The sequence below is a fragment of the Zalophus californianus genome, chromosome 17 (assembly GCF_009762305.2).
Source record: "Zalophus californianus isolate mZalCal1 chromosome 17, mZalCal1.pri.v2, whole genome shotgun sequence".
Taxonomy (NCBI): Eukaryota; Metazoa; Chordata; class Mammalia; order Carnivora; family Otariidae; genus Zalophus; species Zalophus californianus.
Genome location: NC_045611.1, coordinates 33,425,351 through 33,436,541, shown reverse-complemented (window position 1 = coordinate 33,436,541; position 11,191 = coordinate 33,425,351). Strand labels below are relative to the sequence as shown.

The 11,191-nt window shown below is 44.7% G+C and overlaps 1 protein-coding gene across 1 annotated transcript in view; it reads right to left on the bottom strand.

Moving 5' to 3' along the window:
- Positions 1–5,550: 5,550 nt before the first annotated feature.
- The window catches only part of LOC113936589 (nuclear receptor coactivator 5-like), a 38,880-nt gene continuing 33,239 nt past the window's right edge, over positions 5,551–11,191 (bottom strand). The window contains exons 8-10 of the mRNA XM_027619984.2: positions 10,985–11,179; positions 8,464–8,610; positions 5,551–5,863 (exon numbers count right to left, since the gene is read on the bottom strand). Of these exons, the coding sequence (XP_027475785.1) occupies positions 5,808–5,863; positions 8,464–8,610; positions 10,985–11,179 (398 nt within the window). The 3' untranslated portion in view covers positions 5,551–5,807. The remainder of the gene's footprint in view (positions 5,864–8,463; positions 8,611–10,984; positions 11,180–11,191) is intronic.

Below are 11,191 nucleotides of genomic sequence, written 5' to 3'. Positions count from 1 at the left end.
CCAGAATGATAAGTAATCGTTAAAAAGAGGCAATAATACAATCATTTTCAAGATATGGAAAACCTAGGGGTGCCTGGGTGGCTCAGTCGTTAAGTATCTGCCTTCAGCTCAGGTCATGATCCCGGGGTCCTGGGATCGAGCCCCGCATTGGGCTCCCTGCTCCAGGGAAGCCTGCTTCTCCCTCTCCCACTCCCCCTGCCTGTGTTCCTTCTCTTGCTGTGTCTCTCTCTGTCAAATAAATAAAATCTTAAAAAAAAAAAAAAGATATAATGGAAAAACTAAAGAGGTAAGATAATATTTACAGGACGTTACCATTTGAGTGCGTCTGTACACACTTGTTTCCATGTGGATAAATATCTATATAAATATCTGTGAGAACCCGATACTAAGTTAAGAAACAGAAGTGGGAGCTCTATTTTTTTACTGTTTACTTTTTGTATCTTTTGAATGTTGTATTGTGTGTGTGTATCATCTATTTTTTAAAATACTAATTTTTAAAAAAGAATATGCCAACTTCAGAAAAATCTGTGCTTTTAAGAAATATACAGTCTTCAAAACCTTCACACAAGTTACTGTTCTAATCTTGTTCTACTAAATTATTTACGTCACTATAAGAAAATAAAGTCTCTCCCCTGTAGATGCTAGTGATTCATCTAACAGCTCTGACGGTCTCCAGAAAGTTTATGTATATTTATGTGCAAGGGAGGGCTCAGGCGCCCCTAAGGAAGTCTCGTGAAGATGGGACGAGGGCTTGGTGACTAACCCAGCAGCACAGACCCATAGGCCAGGACACAAGGGCTCCACAGGGATGAGTTTCTCAACCTCTTGTCCCTCTACCACCTGGTATGTGGGCACTGACTAGGGCTTCCAAGTGGCCCCATGTCACCCACTTGGTAGGGCACGACACTAAATGTCAACAGAGCAAGCAAAGAAACCCCCAGCCAGGATGTAAGCCTTCAAACTAGGCAGGACAAGACTTACAAGTTCATGTCATCTAAGGAGATGCCTTGAGACAAAGGGGAGAAAAGGTTTCTTTTTAAAGCTGTGGAAGGAAAAACCATGCACAGGGGACAGACCACGTGGAGATGCACAAGGAATGACAGCCACATGCCAACAGAGGCAGATTGGGAGCGATACTTCTACAAACCAAGAAACTCCAAAGATTCCTGGCAAATGCTAGGAGCTAGAAGAATCAAGAAAGGATTGTCTCTAACAGGTTTCGGAAGTAAGCCTGGCCTGGCCTGATTTCAGACCTCTAGTCTCCAGGGCTGTGGGACAATTTCTGTTATTTTAAGCCACACGGTGTGTGGCACTTTGTTACTACTAAACGGCAGCCCTCAGGAACAAATACACGGACAAAAAAGCCTTTGTGAGTCTTCACTAGCCCATTCCCTAAACAGATAAAGAGTGAAAAAGGTGCTCAATATTATTAGTCATCAATGAACTGCAAACTAAAACAATAATGACAAACATTTCATCGTCCTCCGGAAGACTGACAGCACTCAGAGTGAGGGAGGGCATGGAAGAACCAGAGTTTTCAGCCACAGCCGGAGGCTGCATAAATGGTAGCGCCACTTTGACAATTCTTACTAAATTAAATATACGTCTACCCTATGGCCCAGCAATTCCACTCCTAAGTATTTACCCAAGGGAAATGAAAATATATGTCTACAAAAGGACCCCCTATAAGCAATCTTATAATAGTCAAATACTGGAAACAACCCAAAATTCCATCATCAGGGGCATGGACAGCCTGTGGCATATCCATACAATGACCTCCTGCTCAGCAGCAAAAGGGAACAAGCTATGGGCTCATGTTAACGGTAAGGGTGAACTTCTAGAGCATTCTATTAAGCAAAAGAAGCTAGTCTCAATAAAATAAAGACTGCCGGATTCTGCTTTTTTAAAATAAATATGTGTTAAAGATTTTATTTAAATCACTATTAAAGAGGAAACCAGTAAGGTGTTGCAACCAGTTAAAACAACAATCCAAACAAAGCCACATTTTTCTTTTTAAAAGATTTATTTAATTTTACAGAGAGAGAGAGAGAGAGAGAGAACACGCACATGTGCACACGCATGAGCAGGAGGTGGGCAGAGAGAGAGACTTTGAGCTGAGCACAGAGCCCAATGTGGGGCTTGATCCCAGGACCCCGAGATCAAGACCTAAGCCAAAATCAAGAGCCAGAGGCTTAACTGACTGGCGCCCCTTAAAATTCTATTTGTTTATTTGTTTGTTTGTTTAAAAGATTTTATTTATTTGACAGAGAGAGACACAGCGAGAGAGGGAACACAAGCAGGGGGAGTGGGAGAGGGAGAAGCAGGCCTCCCGCCGAGCAGGGAGCCTGATGCGGGGCTCGATCCCAGGACCCCGGGACCATGACCTGAGCCGAAGGCAGACGCTCAACGACTGAGCCACCCAGGCGCCCCAAGATTTTATTTTTTAAGTAATCTCTCCACCTAACGTGGGGCTCAAACTCACAACCCTGAGATCAAGAGTCACGCACTCCACCCACTGAGCCAGCCAGGTGCCCCTACAGTCACGTTTTTAAATCAGAAGTATTGAAATGAATGTACAAATCAAAGCAAAACTGGATCCTTCTACACTGGAGAAGGGAAGTCAATAAAACCTCCACTGGAAATAGTTTACTTGAGTATCTATAAAAAGTATTTCTAGTTTATTTTTTGTTGCTGAGGTATAATTGACATACAATTGACATTTGTTTCAGGTGTACAGCACAACAATTCAGTATTTGTATAGTGATCATTGCGAAATGATCACAATAAGTCTACATGATTCCATAAACTAAAAGAAAAGACAAAACTAAGATGACAGAAGTCAGAAAGGACTGGGGAAAGACGAGGGAATGCCCGGAATGTTCTAAAGTGATGGGAATGTTTATACCTTGTTTTGGGTGCTGATTACCTGCGTCTATACAATTTTTAAAACTCAGTAAACTTAATAAATAAATAAATAAAATAAAATAAAATAAAACTCAGTAAACTTAACATTTGAGATGTTATACTTCAATTAAAAGGGAGGGTCCAATATAATAATTGAATCAGGCAAGAATCATCAATGGACTCTAAAACAATAAGGTAAAAGTTGTTGGGGAACAGGACATTTGCTTCATGCCAAAGCATCATGCCTCAAGGGAAAAACCTACCTGCTTCATGGTAGTCACCACCTCACCCAAGGGACCAGGCATAGCAGCATTCCCAGCAGGACAACTGTTATGTGCCTTACGATACAAGGCAATAGAAATTAGCACCACCTATGAAATATCCTTGCCAAAATGTAGGACTTGAATCTAATTAAGCCTCTAGACCAAATTTCCAGGATACAAAAAAAATTTTAAAAAAGAAATGGCATATAAGGAACAGAAGAACAGTCAAGTGACACCATGAAGAAAAATCAAGACAAATCCAGAATGTAGGATATTCTCCAAGACAAGTGGCTTGGACTCACAGTATCACTGGGGGGTGAGATGGGGGGGTATAAGAAGACTATTCTAGATTAAAAGAAACTAAGTACACATAAAAACCAAATGTGGGCGTCTGGCTGGCTCAGTAGGTAGAGCATGGGAATCTTGATCTTGGGATCATGAGTTCAAGATTCTCACTGGGTGAAGAGCCTACTTAATTAAAAAAAAGGGGGGGCGCATATAGTATTTAAAACAAAATACGAAAACAAATGTAAAGTACAAACTTTAATTAAATCCTGGTTTAAAGAAAAAAAAAGGCCACAAAAGGGGCATTGGCTGGCTCAGTCAGTGGAGTGTGAGACTTGATCTTGGGGTTTGGGACCCACATTGGGTGTAGGGATTACTTAAAAATAAAAAAAAAATTTTAAGGCCATAAAAGCTCTTTGGGGACAAATGGGCAAATTCAAATCAGGGAACCAGGTATTAGATATTACAGAATTATTAATATTTAAGGTGTGATAACAGTATCATAATTATATATAGAATGTTCCCATTCTTAGGAGATGCAGGCTACAGGCTTAAGTATTTAAACGTAGGATGTCATGAACTCTGCAACTTACTTTCATAATAGACAAAGAAATTTTATTTACACAGACATATGTACAACTTAAGAAATGGCAGAGTGCTCAGCATCAGGGAAATACAAATCAAAACCACAACGAGATACCACTTCACACCAGTCAGAATGACTAAAATTAACAAGTCAGGAACTGACAGATGTTGGCAGGGATGCGGAGAAAGGGGAACCCTTTTACACAGTTGGTGGAAATGCAAGCTGGTGTAGTCACTCTGGATAACAGTATGGAAGTTCACCAAAAGTTGAAAATAGAGCTACCCTACGACCCAGCAATTGCACTACTTAGGGATTTACCCAAAAGATACAAATGTAGTGATCCGAAGGGGCATGTGTACCCCAATGTTTACAGCCGCAATGTCCACGATAGCCAAACTATGGAAAGAGCCCAGATGTCCATCGGCAGATCAATGGATAAAGAAGATGTGGTATATATACACAATGGAATATTACGCAGCCATAAAAAATATATATATATGAAATCTTGCAGTTTGCAATGACGTGGATGGAACTAGAGGGCATTATGCTAAGCGAATTAAGTCAATCAGAGAAAGACAATGATCATATGATCTCACTCATATGTGGAATTTAAGAAACAAAACAGAGGATCATAGGGGAAGAGAGGAAAAAATAAAACAAGACGAAATCAGAGAGGGAGACAAACCATAAGAGACTCTTAATCATAGGAAACAAACTGAAGGTTGCTGGAGGGGAGGGGGGTGGGGGGATGGGGGAACTGGGTGATGGACATTTTTTTTTTAAAGATTTTATTTATTTGAGAGAGAGAGAGACAGCAAGAGAGGAAACAAGCAGGAAGAGTGGGAGAGGGAGAAGCAGGTCTCCCACCGAACAGGGAGCCCGATGAGGGGCTCAATCCCAGGACCGAGATCATGACCTGAGCTGAAGGCAGTCGCCTAACCAACTGAGCCACCCAGGCGCCCTTGGGTGATGGACAGTAAGGAGGGCACGTGATGTAATGAGCACTGCTTATTATATAAGACTAATGAATCACTGACCTCTACCGCTGAAACTAATAACACATTATATGTTAATTAATTGAATTTGAGTTTTTAAAAAAATACAAAAAAATTAAAAAAGAAATGGCAGAGTGTTAACAATTGTTGATACAGAATATATGGGTGTTCACTATACATGTCATTCAAATTTTCTGTATACTTTAAAAGCTTCATAATAAAAACACTGGAACATAATGAAGTCAAAGGAGTCTAAATGGAATGTGGTACCTTCCTGAAACAGAAAAATGACGTAAGCTGGTAAAATACGAATCAAGTGTACAATATAGTGAAATTACTGTACTAATGCAAATTTCCCAGTAAAGGTACCATGGTTTTATAAGATGTCAACATCAGGGGAAGCTGGATAAAGGGAACTCCCTGTACTATCTCTGGGAATTTTCTATAAATCTAAAATCATTCCACAATAACAAGTTCTTAAAAAGGCGGCAACCACTCAAAAGCTACAAGTTTTTATTTTATTTTAGTATGTGTATAATCGAACAACTTCAAGATCCAATTTCTACAACAATGACCTTCCACACATCTCTAATTTGGCAGAGACTCCAACCAGGAAGCACGTTTCCACGGGACCACGTATCAGGCAGAAGGGAAGCACGTCCATACCCGCTGCCCGGACACCAGTGCCGCAGGTCAGATGGGCCTCGGTCCTCGGAGGAGGGTGAAGCCGCCCTCTGGGCAACAGTCTTGTTCTCCTGGCTCCAGGAGCTTTCCTCAGTTCAGCAGAGATGCGGGCTGCACCGTCTGCTTGTGCAGAACTGACTGAAGAACTGCAAAGAGGAGGAACCAGCAGCATCAATGTACATGCCCTGCCGGGTCTGCAGAGAACCCAGCGGGCCTATGGCCCTCCAGCCGCGCCCACCTCTGCAGGCAGAAGCACACGGACCTAGCTCCAGCCACAGCAGCATCTGTGCCATGCTTGGGGCATCTTAAAAGCTGTTCGTGCATATTATCTCATTTAATCCTGGTGCCTGGCACTAGGCCTCATCTTACAAAGGACTGGGGGACACCTGCCCCCATCCCTACCTTCGCTGAGTTATAAACACTTCACCCAAAGGTCCCTCTCTAACCACAGGAGATCCTGGTGCTTCTCCCCTCCAGACATCCTAACACCCAACTTCCTCCAACACCAGCTCTTGGCTTCACCGCAGCCCTGCAACCACTCCTTCCCTCAAAATGTCTGCAGTCCTTCCACTGTGAATGGAAGGACGTGGCTGAAATCCAAGCAAAACTCGACAACTTTTTGGATCGTGTGGTGGGTAAGAGCACAGAGCATGGAGTCCCATGGCTGGTGTGCAGTCTCTGCCCCACCAGACACCATTGTGTGACCCTGGCCAGGCTTCTCACCCTCTGAGGCTTAGGTAACTCATGTGGAAAAGGGAGATCATCTCACTACGTAGCTCGCAGGGTTGTTTGAAGACTAAATGAAATTACCTCAATGCCTGCCACATGCTGAGAACTCAATGCATGGTACCCACTACTGTTATACCTTGTATAGGCATGCTTCACGTTTTCACTCGTGTTTTTTAAAAAGGTTTTCTCTATTAGTCCTGGAATTTGGGGCTGAGAGGGCCCTCAGAAGCCAGAGAGGGCCATCTTCGGGGTAAGGAAAATTCTCGAAATTTCCCCAAAATGAGGTCTGTCAGATGAGAATCTTCAGATGAGACAGATTGTCTAGGTTCCCAGGAGGGTAGCAATCACAAACCTACGTCTGTTCCATGTCTTGCCACCATTTTATAAACACACATCCTTTATACCACAACCACAGCATGTATATCTTGCAAAACTATGTTTGACTAAAACATAGAAGATGAAACTTCACTTTAAACTCTACCTCCAGGGCACCTGGGTGGCTCAGTTGGTTAAGCGACTGCCTTTGGCTCAGGTCATGATTCTGGAGTCCCAGGATCGAGTCCCGCATCGGGCTCCCTGCTTGGCAGGGAGTCTGCTTCTCCCTCTGACCCTCTTCCCTCTTGTGCTCTCTGTCTCTCATTCTCTCTCTCAAATAAATAAATAAAATCTTAAAAATAAAATAAAATAAACTCTACCTCTAACGTGGAGCTCAAACTCATGACCCCGAGATCAACCGACAGAACCAGCCAGGTGCCCCAAGGATTGAGACTTTAAAATGGCAGTAAATGTCATGAAAAAAGTCTCCTGCATGAAGAGCAGAGAGGGACAAAGGCTTACTTTCCTAAGAGCTGGGGCTTAGGCACCAAATCTCAAAAAAGAACAGTGACCAAAAGGAAGTCTGGGCAGTGCCTTTACTTGGGCTCAGTAAGCCTGAATGCCTAGAAATGAAGTCAGCACAATGCCTGCTTGGCTGCCTTACCCAAGCCAGAGTGCATCTCAGCTCCTACCACCACCCTTTTGCCTTGCAGGGGCTGGGGGCAGCTTGGGGGCGTCTGGCCTCATCTCTCCCAGCCATACAGGAGGAAAGGCAGCACCAGAGAAGATCTGTTCAGGCCTGCACTGGGGAGGAAGACAGAGGCAAAGCCTCTCTTCCTGTGCAGCCTTGGAGCTAGGGCTGTGTATCAATCAGTCAGCACCTTAAGTCTGGTCAGGTCCCTGTCCTCCTGCCAGGCAACAGGGGAGGCTGTGCATCTCCCTGAGCCAAGCAGAAACAAAGTGCACACCTCTGACTGACGTCAGCGATACACAGGCACATAAGTACATGACATTCAACCTCGTGAGAAGATTCTCCCTTTGCCAACTTCTTGCAATCCTCCTGAAGAGTCAGTCAAGGAGATCCGAGTTTCTAGCAGTGCTGGTATTCCACTGACACCTCCCTGACCCTCAGTAATCTCCTTTCTTAACCAGAGGGAGAGCAAGCCTTCAGCTCAGAGACTGAGACGGGCAATAGTTTCTGGCAGGAATACTCTTTTGTGTTCTCTTTATTAGGGTTATCTTCTATTTTACAGCAACTGACAATAACGTCCATTTATGTTAGAGATATATTTCCCTTTGTAAGTACATTTGCAGCTTTAAAGGCCGGGTGGGGGGGAAGACTAGGAAATAACAGATTTCTACATGGTAAAAACATCACACACTTTCCTGCCTACTGCTATAGCCTCTTGCCACATCCAGTAGCCTAGAACTACACTGACCATTTAGGTAGCCACTAGCCACAGGTGACTACTATATAATTACTATGTGGTGATACTCAGTTAAATTAATTATAATTAAACAACTGAAAATTAAACAACTGAAAATTCAGTTCCTCAGTCTTACCAGCCATGTTTCAATAGCCACACGTGGCCCACAGCTATCATAGTAGACCATACAGCTGTAGAACATCTCCTCTGTAGCAGAAAGTTCCACTGGACAGCATGGGCCTAGAATGCCACTCCCAGCTCACCTGGCTACTCACCTGGAGGTGGTGCTAGAAGGCCTGGTTTCTCCCCAAGTAGTGGACGCTTGGCACACTTGGGATGGGGGCATCCCAAAGGAATAGATCTCTTGGAAGGGGCTGCTGGAAGCAGCAGGGGGGCAAACAGACCTTTGGGGTTGCCCAATCCTGCAGAGAATGGAAACCAAAACATAAACAGGAAGATACGTGATGAACCTGGTTCCAGCTGCTCTCCCCAAAGGGACTTTTCCTTAATCTTTAGAAAGGGGCTGAGCAGGGAGCACCTGCCACACACAAATCTCAGCTCCTCCGAGCTCTACCAAGTCCTCTCTGGGCCCAGACTAGGCCTCAGTGTTTATCCAGGGGCCGGCAAACTAGAGTCTGGGGGCCAAATCCAGCCTGCTGTCTGTTTTGGTACGACCTGTGAGCTGAGATGGTTTTCTCATTTTTAAATGGTTATATAAGTATGTACATAATATCCTTAACTTTGCTTCTTGACCTGTAAACACTAAAAATTAACCTATTTACTATCTGACCCTTTAAGAAGTTTGCAAACCCTTTGTCTAATCCATGCGTGCATGCGTGTCTTGACATCGTGGTTCTCACCTTCACCTTTTCACAAGTGGGTTTTGTTCCAAATGTTGTGTTACACTTGGAATATATTTTCTCAAACATCAGAAGCAGTGAGGTTCCCAGACAGGTCAAAGAGGCAGATCCATAACACACCTGAAGCACTCTGTTCCTGAGAATCTAACATCCATCCCCCGGAACACTGGCCTGGACACAGTCATGGCCAGCACCCTGTCACTCTCCCTTGGGCAGTCAATCCGCCCTGCTATCCTCATCCTGTTGAACAGGGCACTTTTTTCACAGGTCATGCCCTGAAGTAAGCACCTAGCCCTTTCTGAGGGTCTGAAAGAATTTTGTTTTTAAACTTTCGGCAAGGATAAGAAGCAATTAAGAGCAAAAAGATCTCCTGCTGAGCCCTTCTCTTCTTAACTCACTGGCTTCTCACAGGAACCAGGTGGTAAGAATGCCCAGGGGTGGACCAAGGGACTGGGCTGAGGCACAGGGGAGCATGGTGAGTGCAGCAGAAGGGAAGGAAGGAACACGGGGTAGCAGGAAAGCCCAGGCTGTGACGGGAACAGAGAAAACTTGAAACTATACTCCCAATGATCCCAAAGGTCACCAGGTCAGAAAGGGAGGGGGCACAGAAATGCTCGTCCCTAGGGCTGTGGATCTTCAACACAGACTGACTTTGCCAACAAAAGACACACAAGTACGGCAACCAAAGCAAGAGGACCCATCCCCTCTCTTTTGATCCACAAGAATAGTCAAGGTGGAAATACTGCGCTAAAAAGAGTTTTGGCTAAAATGATCCCTGCTCACATAAAAGACCAAAGCAATATTTGACTCTTAGGGACAAATGCATCCGAGGTCCAAATCTTATTTAAGGCCCAGGAGAAAAGCCGTCTTTCCACAAAGTCTTCACTGCCATCTTTGTCTTTAACATGGCAGACTGAAAACACGCTCAGCCAGTTTCTTCTCTGCTCCCACTGTTAATACACAAGGAGAACAGGAGAAGAGACAGGAGTGTAGGAACAAATATTTGGAAGATGAGGAACAGGGGGAGTAAGGACTAAGTAGAGGAAGCTGCATTCTAGGTGCCTACAGACGAGTTAAAACTCTTCACCCTTGGGGCACCTGGGTGGCTCAGTCAGTTAAGCAGCCGACTCGTGATTTCAGCTCAGGTCATGATCTCAGGGTCGTGGGGTCGAGCCCTGTGTCAGGCTCCACACTCAGCAGGGAGTCTGCTTGTCCCTCTCCCTCTACTCCTCGCCCTGCTCACGCGTGCACATTCTCTCTCTCTCTCAGATAGTCTTAAAACAAAATAAACAAAAAAACTTCTTTATCCTCAAGAGGCAGAAAAGGCTCAGACACCAGACACCCCAGGAACCAGAGGCATAATGGACACTGGGCTTGACTGGAACTCTGTACCCCAAGTGGTTAGCGCCACACCCAAGGCTCCTCCCAGAGGGAAGAGATGGATGTCTGATGAACAGGCTTGAGCAGCAGGATCCAGTTCAGCTGGAAGTGAGTCAACTCTGGGGATTTTCAGTTATGTAAGTCAGTCAGGTCTCCTTGTTTTAAGCTGAGTTAGGTCCCTGTCACTTACAATGGAAGGAGTCCACAGTAATATAACCTCATTTTAGGCAGATGTCAGATACTGTTTATAACAACTACTCAGAAAAGTCTGGAAAACACTATGGGATTCAGAGTGCATATTAAGGGAACTCCATTTAAGCCATCCTCAATGCGGCCTCCAACCTTGACAGGAGAGCTCCTCTACACTTCCCCCGTGTTTTAAACTTAGGCAACTCACTCAAGAGAAATGGCACCCACTGAAACCCCAGGAATCTCCCCTGGTCTTCCGAAATCTTAGCATTCACTGAGAATATGCCAACGAACACTGCAATTGCTCTAAACTGTCCTGCTCTCTCGGAGCCACTGCGAGCTCTTATTCCTGGAGGGAAGCACTGACCTGGTGGTGGAAGGAGAGCCCCTCCTGGTCTGTCCCCTAACAATGGGGACTTGGCAGGAAGGGGGAGATGAGGGCCCGAGAAGGACAGCTTTCCAGGGGTTGGAAGAAGTGGAGGAGGCTTGCCCACGACAGGGGTATTCCTGCTCTGAAATGAGGAATGATCACTGCTAGCCAAAGACTTGAGCATCTCAAAGCCTGGAAAAATGA